At 37.1% G+C, this 13,854-nt stretch overlaps 1 protein-coding gene across 1 annotated transcript in view; it reads right to left on the reverse strand.

Moving 5' to 3' along the window:
• PKN2 (protein kinase N2) overlaps window positions 1-13,854 on the reverse strand; it is a 161,728-nt gene that overhangs the window by 66,660 nt on the left and 81,214 nt on the right. Inside the window, exon 6 of the mRNA XM_040232372.1 lies at window positions 13,558-13,771. Coding sequence (XP_040088306.1) covers window positions 13,558-13,771 — 214 coding nt within the window. The remainder of the gene's footprint in view (window positions 1-13,557; window positions 13,772-13,854) is intronic.

Consider the following 13,854-nt stretch of genomic DNA (forward strand, 5'->3'; position numbering starts at 1 on the left):
CCTTTTTTTTTTTTTTGCTTTCTTTTTTTTTTTTCTTTTCTTTTTTTTCTCAAACTTTTCTTTTTTAACTGTTAAGTCTTCTATTTCAATACTTTATATTTCTATAACTATTACTTTTCAAAAAAAAAAAAAGACTCTACTTTTATAAAGCAAACACCATATATAGTCTTCGCGTGGTTGTTGTTGGTATTTCTTTTTTAATCTTGGTTTTTTTTTTTTCTTATATATATATTTTTTTTCCTTATTTTTTTTTCCATATTTCTTTTTCTTAATATTATTATTTTTTTTAATCTTTTCTCTTTTTTTTCTTTCTTCCTTCTGCTTCATCTCTTTAACATTGTATTTTTGAAAATCTAACCTCTACTCTAGGTTTTTAATCTTTGCTTTTCGGTTTTTGTTGTCAATCTTGTACATTTCATAACCCAATCTTACCTGACAGCGAGATTACTGGCGTGACCACTCTCTCCTCCTTTTGGACTCTCCTTTTTCTCCACCAGGTGGCCTCTGTCTCTCCCCCCCCTCCCCCCATCTCTCCTATATCCAACTCAGTGATTCTCTGTGTGTTCTAGATGGTGGAGAGCACCTAAGAAACTGATTACTGGCTGGACCTGTCTCTCTCCTTTTCATTCCTCTCTCTTACCCTTCTGGCCACCTCTGTCTACTTCCTCTCTCTCCTCTTCCCTGTATAACTCCGTGAATACCTCTGAGAGGTCCAGACTATGGAGCGCACATAAAGAAGTGACTATTGACTAGCTTGCTCTCTCCTCTTTTGATCTCACCGCATCTCATCCCAGTCACCTCTAACTACCTCCTCCCTCTTCTCTTCTCCATGTAACCCAGTGAACCTCTCTGGGTGCCCCTCAATGTGGAGAAACCTTTCATCTTTAGCCTAGATGCTATATCATTGGTGCTGTATAGAAGGAGAAGTCTAGAGACCACCGTAAAAATAAAACCGAAAACCAGAAGCAGGAGGCTTAAGTCCAAAGCTTGAGAACATCAGAGAACTCCTGAATTCAGGGAACATTAAGCAATAGGAGCTCATCAAATGCCTCCAAACCTACACTGAAACAAAGCTCCACCCAAGGGCCAACAAGTTCCAGAGCAAGACATATCACACAAATTCTCCAGCAACACAGGAACACACCCCTGAGCTTCAATATACAGGCAGTTCAAAGTTACTCCAAAACTTTAGACGTCTCATAACCCATTACTGGTCACTCCACTGCACTCCAGAGAGAAGAAACCCAGCTCCACCCACCAGATCTCCAACACAAGCTTCCCTAACCAGGAAACCTGGACAAGCAACTGATACAACCCCACCCACAGTGAAGAAGCTCCACAATAAAGAGAACTCCACAAATTACCAGAATATAAAAAGGCCATTCCAAACGCAGCAATATAACCAAGATGAAGAGACAGAGGAATACCCAACAGGTAAAGGAGCAGGAGAAATGCCCACCAAACCAGACAAAAGAGGAAGAGATAGGGAATCTACCTGAGAAAGAATTCCGAATATTGATAGTGAAAATGATCCAAAACCTTGAACTCAAAATGGAATCACAGATAAATACCCTAGAGACAAGGATTGAGAAGATGCAAGAAATGTTCAACAAGGACCTAGAAGAAATAAAAAAGAGTCAATATACAATGAATAATGCAATAAATGAGATCAGAAACACTCTGGAGGCAACAAATAATAGAATAACGGAGGCAGAAGATAGGATTAGTGAAATAGAAGACAGAATGGTAGAAATAAATGAATCAGAGAGGAAAAAAGAAAACCGAATTAAAAGAAATGAGGACAATCTCAGAGACCTCCAGGACAATATGAAACGCTCCAACATTCGAATTATAGGAGTCCCAGAAGAAGAAGACAAAAAGAAAGACCATGAGAAAATCCTTGAGGAGATAATAGTTGAAAACTTCCCTAAAATGGGGAAGGAAATAATCACCCAAGTCCAAGAAACCCAGAGAGCCCCAAATAGGATAAACCCAAGGCGAAACACCCCAAGACACATATTAATCAAATTAACAAAGATCAAACACAAAGAACAATTATTAAAAGCAGCAAGGGAAAAACAACAAATAACACACAAGGGGATTCCCATAAGGATAACAGCTGATCTCTCAATAGAAACTCTTCAGGCCAGGAGGGAATGGCAAGACATACTTAAAGTGATGAAAGAAAATAACCTACAGCCCAGATTACTATACCCAGCAAGGATCTCATTCAAATACGAAGGAGAAATCAAAAGCTTTACAGACAAGCAAAAGCTGAGAGAATTCAGCACCACCAAACCAGCTCTCCAACAAATTCTAAAGGATACTCTCTAGACAGGAAACACAAAAAGGGAGTATAAACCCGAACCCAAAATAATAAAACAAATGGCAACGGGATCATACTTATCAATAATTACCTTAAACGTAAATGGATTGAATGCCCCAACCAAAAGGCAAAGACTGGCCGATTGGATACAAAAACAAGAACCCTCTATATGCTGCTTACAAGAGACCCACCTCAAAACAAGGGACACATACAGACTGAAAGTGAAGGGTTGGAAAAAGATATTCCATGCAAATAGAGACCAAAAGAAAGCAGGAGTGGCAATACTCATATCCGATAAAATAGACTTTAAAACAAAGGCGGTGAAAAGAGACAAAGAAGGCCACTACATAATGATCAAAGGATCGATCCAAGAAGATATAACAATTATAAATATATATGCACCCAATATAGGAGCACCGCAATATGTAGGACAAATGCTAACAAGTATGAAAGAGGAAATTAACAACAATAATAGTGGGAGACTTTAATACCCCACTCACACATATGGACAGATCAACTAAAGAGAAAATTAACAAAGAAACGCAAACTTTAAATGATACATTAGACCAGTTAGACCTAATTGATATCTATAGGACATTTCACCCCAAAGCAATGAATTTCACCTTTTTCTCAAGTGCTCATGGAACCTTCTCAAGGATAGATCACATCCTGGGCCATAAATATAACCTTGATAAATTCAAAAAAATCGAAATCATTCCAAGCATCTTTTCTGACCATAATGCACTAAGATTAGATCTCAATTACAGGAGGAAACCTATTAAAAATTCCAACATATGGAGGCTGAACAACACGCTTCTGAATAACCAACAAATCACAGAAGAAATCAAAAAAGAAATCAAAATATGCATAGAAACTAATGAAAATGAAAACACAACAACCCAAAACCTGTGGGACACTATAAAAGCAGTGCTAAGAGGAAAGTTCATAGCAATACAGGCATACCTCAAGAAACAAGAAAAAAGTCAAATAAATAACCTAACTCTACACCTAAAGCAACTAGAAAAGGAAGAATTGGAGAACCCCAGAGTTAGCAGAAGGAAAGAAATCTTAAAAATTAGGGCAGAAATAAATGCAAAAGAAACAAAAGAGACCATAGCAAAAATCAACAAAGCCAAAAGCTGGTTCTTTGAAAGGATAAATAAAATTGACAGACCATTAGCCAGACTCATCAAGAAGCAAAGAGAGAAAAATCAAATCAATAAAATTAGAAATGAAAATGGAGAGATCACAACAGACAACACAGAAATACAAAGGATCATAAGAGACTACTATCAGCAATTATATGCCAATAAAATGGACAACCTGGAAGAAATGGACAAATTCTTAGAAAAATACAATTTTCCAAAACTAAACCAGGAAGAAATAGACAATCTTAACAGACCCATCACAAGCACGGAAATTGAAACTGTAATCAGAAATCTTCCAGCAAACAAAAGCCCAGGTCCAGACGGCTTCACAGCTGAATTCTACCAAAAATTTCGAGAAGAGTTAACACCTATCCTACTCAAACTCTTCCAGAAAATCGCAGAGGAAGGGAAACTTCCAAACTCATTCTATGAGGCCACCATCACCCTAATACCAAAACCTGACAAAGATACTACAAAAAAGGAAAACTACAGGCCAATATCACTGATGAACTTAGATGCAAAAATCCTCAACAAAATTCTAGCAATCAGAATCCAACAACACATTAAAAAGATCATACACCATGACCAAGTGGGCTTTATCCCAGGGATGCAAGGATTCTTCAACATCCGCAATCAATCAATATAATTCACCACATTAACAAATTGAAAAATAAAAACCATATGATTATCTCAATAGATGCAGAGAAGGCCTTTGACAAAATTCAACATCCATTTATGATAAAAACTCTCCAGAAAGCAGGAATAGAAGGAACATACCTCAATATAATAAAAGCTATATATGACAAACCCACAGCAAACATTATCCTCAATGGTGAAAAATTGAAAGCATTTCCCCTTAAGTCAGGAACAAGACAAGGGTGTCCACTTTCACCACTACTATTCAACATAGTTCTGGAAGTTTTAGCCACAGCAATCAGAGCAGAAAAAGAAATAAAAGGAATCCAAATTGGAAAAGAAGAAGTAAAACTCTCACTGTTTGCAGATGACATGATCCTCTACATAGAAAACACTAAAGACTCTACCAGAAAATTACTAGAGCTAATTAATGAATATAGTAAAGTTGCAGGATATAAAATCAACACACAGAAATCCCGTGCATTCCTATACACTAATAATGAGAAAGTAGAAGAAGAAATTAAGGAAACAATTCCATTCACCATTGCAACAAAAAGAATAAAATACTTAGGAATATATCTACCTAAAGAAACTAAAGACCTATATACAGAAAACTATAAAACACTGATGAAAGAAATCAAAGAGGACACTAATAGATGGAGAAATATACCATGCTCATGGATCGGAAGAATCAATATAGTGAAAATGAGTATATTACCCAAAGTAATTTACAAATTCAATGCAATCCCTATCAAGATACCGGCGACATTTTTCGCAGAACTAGAACAAATAATTTCAAGATTTGTATGGAAATACAAAAAACCGCGAATAGCCAAAGCAATCTTGAGAAAGAAGAATGGAACTGGAGGAATCAATTTGCCTGACTTCAGGCTCTACTACAAAGCCACAGTAATCAAGACAGTATGGTATTGGCACAAAGACAGACATATAGATCAATGGAACAAAATAGAAAGCCCAGAGATAAATCCACATACATATGGACACCTTATCTTTGACAAAGGAGGCAAGAATATACAATGGAGTAAAGACAATCTCTTTAACAAGTGGTGCTGGGAAAACTGGTCAACCACTTGTAAAAGAATGAAACTAGAACACTTTCTAACACCGCACACAAAGATAAACTCAAAATGGATTAAAGATCTAAATGTAAGACCAGAAACTATAAAACTCTTAGAGGAGAACATAGGCAAAACACTCTCCGACATAAACCACAGCAGGATCCTCTATGATCCACCTCCCAGAATTCTGGAAATAAAAGCAAAAATAAACAAATGGGATCTAATTAAAATTAAAAGCTTCTGCACAACAAAGGAAAACATAAGCAAAGTGAAAAGACAGCCTTCCGAATGGGAGAAAATAATAGCAAATGAAGCAACTGACAAACAACTAATCTCAAAAATATACAAGCAACTCCTGCAGCTCAATTCCAGAAAAATAAACGACCCAATCAAAAAATGGGCCAAAGAACTAAATAGACATTTCTCCAAAGAAGACATACGGATGGCCAACAAACACATGAAAAGATGCTCAACATCACTCATTATTAGAGAAATGCAAATCAAAACCACAATGAGGTACCACTTCACACCAGTCACAATGTCTGCGATCCAAAAATCTGCAAGCAATAAATGCTGGAGAGGATGTGGAGAGAAGGGAACCCTCCTACACTGTTGGTGGGAATGCAAACTAGTACAGCCACTATGGAGAACAGTGTGGAGATTCCTTAAAAAATTGCAAATAGAACTGCCTTACGACCCAGCAATCCCACTGTTGGGCATACACACAGAGGAAACCAGAATTGAAAGAGACACATGTACCCCAATGTTCATTGCAGCACTGTTTATAATAGCCAGGACATGGAAACAACCTAGATGTCCATCAGTAGATGAATGGATAAGAAAGCTGTGGTACATATACACAATGGAATATTACTCAGCCATTAAAAAGAATACATTTGAATCAGTTTTGATGAGATGGATGAAACTGGAGCCGATTATACAGAGTGAAGTGAGCCAGAAAGAAAAACACCAATACAGTATACTAACACATATATATGGAATTTAGGAAGATGGCAATGATGACCCTGTGTGCAGGACAGCAAAAAAGACACAGATGTGTATAGCGGACTTTTGGACTCAGAGGGAGAGGGAGAGGGTGTGATGATTTGGGAGAATGGCATTGAAACATGTATAATATCATGTAAGAATCGAAATGCCAGTCTATGTCTGATGCAGGATATGACACGCTTGGGGCTGATGCACGGGGATGACCCAGAGAGATGTTGTGGGGAGGGGGGTGGGAGGGGGGCTCATGTTTGGGAACGCATGTACACCTGTGGTGGATTCATGTCAATCTATGCCAAAACCAATACAGAATTGTAAAGTAAAAATTAAAAATAAATAAATAAATTTAAAAAAAAAAAACATATGTAATAAAAAAAAAAAGAAAAGAAACCAAAAGGGAAAAAGGAGAATGGTATTTCAACAAATAGGGAATATTAATAAAGACATAGAATTTATAAATAACCAAATAGAAATTCTGGAGCTGAAAAGTACACTAACTGAAATCTTTAAAGTTTCCTAGAGCTGTTTAACACCATATTTGAGCAGGCTGAAAAATCAGAAAACTTAAAAGATATCTGAATTGAAAGTGCAGTCTTAGGAAAAGAAAGGCAAAAACAAAAATGAAGGAAATTCAATGTTGGGGAATGAAGGATGTTATTGTGAAGAGAAAAACTGTAAAAATTAGACTCTAGCACATGTTTACTACAATAAATGCTAAAGAAAGGACTACAGGCTAAAGGAAAATTTTAACAGAAAATTTCAAATACAACAAGAGCAGAAAGAATAATGAGTCACTAGATATAAAGGACAATTTTTTTTTTCCCCCCAAAAAAAAAAGAATACTTTGTTGACCCTTGAACAATGTGGGAGTTAGGGGCACTGACCATTTGCAGTCAAAAATGTGCATGTAACTTCACAGTAGGCTTTCCATACCTGTAATCCCATACGCACTAATTCAGTCAAACATGGATCCCCTATACCTTTAAAGTTTTTTGCTCTTTAAAGTAAAAACAAAACTAGAAGATATACACTGGAAATGAACAACATGGCTTTGAACTGAGCAAGTAAACTTACATGTGTATTTTTTTCACTAAATACTATGGTCTACAGTTGGTTGAGTCTGAAGACACGTGGGGGTTGACTGAAGTTATATACAGATTTGTGACTGCAGAGGCCTGGCATTCCTAGCCTGTGTTATTCAAGGGTCAGCAACTAATTTGGAAGAGAGTATATACTATGATCACAGATCGTATTAAGTTCAATACGCATATGTGAATCTCTAAAGTAAGCAATAAACACACACACACATGCACAGGCATCCCAAATTTGATGAATGACATGAATTTACACATCAAGAAGCTCAAAGAATCCAAGCAGAATAAACTCAAAAGAAATCACCATTTTGAGATGCATTGTAATCAAATTGTGAAAAACCAGAGACAAAAAGGGGAATCTTGAAGGCAGCAGAGAGAAGCAAATCATTAGTTGCCAAAAATCCTCAGTAAGATTAAAAGTATTCTTTATCAGATAACATAAAAGCCAGGAGGGGCTGGGATGATATTTTTAGAATGCTGAAAGAAAAAGCCTGTTAACCAAGAATGCTATATATGCAAAACTAACCTTCAAAAAATGAAGAAAATAAAAGATTCTAGAATAAGCAACAGTCAAGGGAGCTTATCACTAGCAGTTTTAGAAGCAATACTAAAAGGAATCATCCAGATTGAAATGAAAGAGAACACTAGACAGTAACTTGAAATCATAGAAAAAAAAAGTAGCATCAGTAAAACTAACTACATAGGTAAATTAAAAAGCCAGTATCACTATTAATATATTTTCAGTTTGTAACTCCGTGTTTACTTTATGACTTAAAAGAAATGGATAAAACAATAATTGTAGTACAATATATAATACAATCTAATCAAATGGGCACAGTGCATAAAGACATAATCTATGTCAACAAAAATATAATGATGAGGATGCACAGACATATAGGAGCAGAGTTTTTGTGACCTACTGTTATAAATTTAGGATGTTAACTGTAATCATTAGAGTAACCACTAACAATAATTTTAGAATATACAGAAAAGAAGTCAGGGAAAGAATAAAATAAAGGTAAACTAGAAAAATTCAATCAAACATAAAGAAAAGAATTCAGAAAAAAAGATTAAGACTTACAGAAAACAGATAGCAAAACGGTAGAAGTAAGCCTTTTGGTTCCATAATAATGAATTTGGCTGGTTTATTTCCCTAGTTCTTAAGAAGGAGCTTCTAAACCCTTGTCAGTTCCCTAGTAACAGCAGTATCTTTGTTATTCATGCTGGACTCCTCAGACCACATGTGAGTTTATGCTAACAAAATAACTCACAGTAGGCCTGTACACAGTTCCAGAATGGGGGCTGGCTATAACACAAAGACCAACCATATGGTTAGAGGGCTCATGTTTTGACCCACCTATCAGTCAGAACTATGGTCTTTCGGAAAAGGTTGAGGCCTAGAGACTGATTTCAATCAAGTGGCCAATGATTCAATCATTTGCTCCTATGTATTAGGCTGGTCAAGAAGTTCCTCTGGTTTTTTATAAGTAAAAATAAAAGACACATTTTTCATTTTCACCAAGAACTGCACTCAGCAACATATTCATTATTTGGTTTTACCACCTTGTGCCAATTTTCAGTCAACTTCATAATTCCATCTTTCCAAAATTTTTTATCTTTTTGAGCAAAGAACTGTTCCAGATGTCTTTTACAGTCTTCTAGGGAATTGAAATTTTTTTCCATTAAGAGAATTTTGTAAAGACTGAAATAAATGGACATCTGAAGGTGCAATGTCTGGGGAATAAGGCAGATGAATCAGAACTTCCCAGCCAAGCTGTAACAGTTTTTGCCTGGTCATCAAAGACACATGTGGTCTTAGGCTATCCTGATTGAAGATAACGCATTTTCTGTTGACTAATTCTGGATGCTCATCATTGAGTGCCCCCTTCAGCTGGTCTAACTGAGAGCAGCACTTGATGGAATTAAATGTTTGGTTTCTGGAAAGAGCTAGGCCCTACCATTTATACAGTATTATCTTCTCATGAGGAAGACTGGCCTCTGGTGTGATTAGTGGTGGCTCATCTCACTTGTCCCATGATCTCTTCCATTCATATTATTGCACAGTATCCACTTCTCACTGCCCATCACAATTTGTTTTAAAAACAGAACATTTTTGTTACATTTAAGTAGAGAATCGCATGCAGAAATATAGTCCAGAAGGCTTAATTTACGTGGAACCCAAACATCAAAGTGATTAACATAACTAAACTGGTGGAAATTATTTTCAATGCTTGATTTGGATATTTTGAGTATGTCGGCTGTCTTCTGCATAGTATACTATTGACTGATCTCAAACAATGTCTTGATTTGATTGCTATTAACTTCAACTGGTCTATCCCACCATGAAGCATCATCCAGTGAGAAATCTCCAGCACAGAATTTATCAAACCACTTCTGACACATTCGATCAGTCACAGCACCTTCTCCACACACTTCAGAAATGTTTTTCTTTTTTGGGTTTCAGTTGTTATTTTTACCTTTCTTGAAATAATAAAGCATAACATGCTGAAATGCTACTTCTTTCCTGCCCCCTTCAATATTAAAATGGCTACATAAAAATTCATTGATTTTGACAAGTGTTTAAAAAAATGCATGCTGATATGACAGCTGTCACAATACAATCCAACAAAATTTTTTCCAATAAAGTTAAAGACAATTAAGTGCTACTAGAGCCATGCCCTGGGATTTCTTTGGAGGGAATGATGCTAAAGCTGAAACGCCACTACTTTGGCCACCTCATGCGAAGAGTTGACTCATTGGAAAAGACTCTGATGCTGGGAGGGATTGGGGGCAGGAGGAGAAGGGGACGACCGAGGATGAGATGGCTGGATGGCATCATGGACTTGATGGACGTGAGTCTGAGTGAACTCCGGGAGTTGGTGATGGACAGGGAGGCCTGGCGTACTGCAATTCATGGGGCTGCAAAGAGTCGGACGTGACTGAACTGAACTGAACTGAGAGCCATCTTTGGAGAAGGCTATGGCACCCCACTCCAGTACTCTTGCCTGGAAAATCCCATGGACAGAGGAGCCTGGTGGGCTGTAGTCCATGGGGTCGTGGTGGGCTGCAGTCCATGGGGTCGTGAAGAGTCGAACACGACTGAGCGACTTCACTTTCACTTTTCACTTTTATGCATTGGAGAAGGAAATGGCAACCCACTCCAGTTTTCTTGCCTGGAGAATCCCAGGGACGGGGGAGCCTGGTAGGCTGCCCTCTTTGGGGTCACAGAGTCAGACACGACTGAAGTGACTTAGCAGTAGCAGCAGCAGCAGAGCCATCTTATGGAAAAAAACGAACAAACCTTTTGGCCAACTCACTAATAAAGCCACAATAAAAATTCCGAATACTCACAGCTAAAGTGAGATTACTGGCTAAAAACAGAAATTGATATTCTGAGAAGGTGATGCATGCTGACAACAGGCAAACAGCCAGATCTCTCCCTAAATGTCTCTTCTTTGGTTTTAATTTGTAGCCTTTATAATAAAACTTTACTTATAAATACAGCGCTTTCCTAAGTTCTGTGAATTGTTCCATGGAATTACTTTGTCTGAGGTGGTAGTAGGAACCCTAAATTTGTAGCCAGTTGGTCAGAAGTGTGAGTGGTTGGGGAAACCCCAAGCTTACAGCTTATGTCTGAAATGAAGGCAGTCTTGTGGGGGACTGTGCCATAAACCTATGAAATCTGACCTAACTCTGGGTAGTCAGCATCAGAACTGCACTGCACCTTATCAGTAATTATCTTAAACATATACGGACTGAACTGTTCAAAATAAAGGCAGAGACTGACAGAATGGATTAAAAGAAACCCAAACCGTGACCCAATTATATGCTGTCTAAAAAAGACTCATTTTAGAGCCAAAGACATGTATCAATTGAAAGAGAAAGAACAGAAAAAGATACTCAGTGTAAACAGTAACCAAAAGAGATTCAGAATGGCTACAGTAACATCAGAGACTACTTTAAATCCAAAATTGTTACAGTAGAAAAAAATTATTATATTTTGATAAAATAGTCAATCCATTTAGAAGATATAAAAATTATAAACATATATGCACTGAACAGAGCCTGAAAACATATGAAGCAAAAATTTATATAACTGAAAGGAAAAACAAGCAAATGTACAAAAATAGTTGGAGACTTTGCTACCACTACCACACTGTCAAAAATGAAGCTAAGATGGCAGCAATTTAAAGGAAGAAAAAAAGGAAAAATCCAGTAAAGTCCCCGCAAATGAACCTTCAAGTTGAGAACTTTCACAGATGTGACATGTGTTCATGTCCAATCATGCTCATATACGTGAGTTCATGCGTCTGGGGTATACTGTCACGTGTATGCATCCTCTACAAGTGACTGTGACTTTTCTGTACCTGTACTATATAGAGTGGCTTCCCAGGTGGCACTAGTGGTAAAGAATCGAACATACGACATGTGGGTTTGACCCCTGGGTTGGGAAGATTCCCTGGAGGAGGGAATGGCAAACCACTCCAGTATTCTTGCCTGGAGAATCTCATGGACAGAGGAGCCTGGTGGGCTACAGTCCACAGGGTCACAACGAGTTGGCCATGACTGAAGTGACTTAGCATGCACACACTATATAGAGTACAGTAGCACAGTATCATTATTTTAAGCTACATCTGCAAGAGGATAACTTCACTGAACTTGTTGTTCCATATGAGGAGCTAACTAATGAAGGCCTACTGGAATTGGAGGCCCAGAGAAAGGACAAACAGAGACAAGAGAAAGAAGAAGTAACTGAAGAACCGAAGAGACTCATGCTGCAGGAAATGGCAAGGGGATTTTCTTTATGTGAGGAGGCACTATTAGTTTTTGAGGCCAGGACTTGAACACAGAACAGTACACGAAAGGCTGCAACAACCATTCAGAAAGCAATCCCGTGCTATGGTGTCATCTATGATGAGAAAAGAAAAGAGCTACTAACCAGACACTGGCTTGGCCAGAGGAGCCTGACAGGCTACAGCTGATGGGGCCGCAAAGCCCTGGGCATGACTGAGAGGCTGAGCATAAACAAACATCACTGAATCATTTTTTCAAGGAGCTAGACAGAACTGAATCCAGCAAAGGACCAGAACATGAGGCATGAGTGAATAGCAGCTTGCCTTCCACCTCCTATTGCTGACAATCCTTCAACTCTACTGTCTCCCACCTTCTTTCCCTCCTCCACTCAGTAACTTCTCTTGCCTGTTCACTTGATTCCAGTCCCTGTATGCCAGCTGTTGTACTGTACGGCCATACTTCTCAAGGTACTAATAAGATTAAAAATGTTTTGTTTTTTATGTATTTGTGTGAAAAACATTATAAACCTATTACAGTACAGCATTATACAACTGACTATGTTTGGTAACCTAGGCTAACTTTGTTAGACTTATGAACAACTGGACTTAGGAACATGTTTGTATCTAGGAGACTTACTGTAACAAGTGTTGTTGAGGAGAATGCAGAGAAATGGGAGCCCTCATGCTTTGCTGTTGGAAATGTAAAATGATGAAGCCCCTATGGAAAATAGTTTGATGGTCCCTCAAAAATATAAACATAAGATTACCATATGACCTGGTAATTATACATCTAGGTATATTCTAAAAATAACTGAAAATAGGTGTTCAAACAAAAATTCACAGAAACACTATACACAGTAGTCAAAAGGTGGAAATGACCCAAACGTCCATCAATTAATGAACAGATAAATAAAACCAGACATTTACCTGTACAACAGAATATTTAGCTATAAAAAGGAATGTAGTATTGATACATGTTATAACAAGAATGAACCTTGAAAACAGTACAGAAAAATGAAAGAAATTAGACAAAGAAAGCCACAAATTATAAAATTCTATTTATAGGAAACATTTATAATAGACAAATTTATAGAAACAGAAAGTCAACTTTGACTGCTAGGGGTTGAGGGGAAAGGGGGAATTGGGAATGACTACTTAACGGGTCCTGGGTTTCCCTTTGGAGTGATGGAAATATCCCAGAACCAGAAACCAATTAGAGTTGTACAATTAGTGTGGATATACTAAATGCCTATGAATTCTGATTATCTTAAAATATAATTAAATATTATTAACCATTATCTGGTTATTATTAAAATGTTATTAACCATTATTTTTAAATGGTTAAAATAATAAATTCTGTTCTATCTTACCACAATACTTAAAATCTGTATAAACACATTTTTATTCATTATTAAATAAGAACCAAATATAGATTAAAAATGCCTGAAAAAAATCAGGAAGATATATGCTACATACCTGTTAGTGCTGCTGGTTTGGACAGGGTACTATATTGGTTTTGGGTAGAAATCATACTTTGACGTGGACTTAGTGTTGGTGATGCAACAAGTGAAAGCTCCTCAATAATAATACTGCTTTTGGGATGATTCTTGGGAAGTTCATTTAATCTTTGCTCTAATGAATACTTCAAAAGGTCCAACTTCTGACTTGACTCATTAAATCTTGCTTGAGCCTTACATAGGGAAAAGATAACATTATCATTTAAATAATTATATTCTTTGAATATTTATTAAGCTAAAATTTTTATTTAAAATT

The sequence above is a fragment of the Oryx dammah genome, unplaced genomic scaffold, assembly GCF_014754425.2.
Source record: "Oryx dammah isolate SB20612 unplaced genomic scaffold, SCBI_Odam_1.1 HiC_scaffold_28, whole genome shotgun sequence".
Taxonomy (NCBI): Eukaryota; Metazoa; Chordata; class Mammalia; order Artiodactyla; family Bovidae; genus Oryx; species Oryx dammah.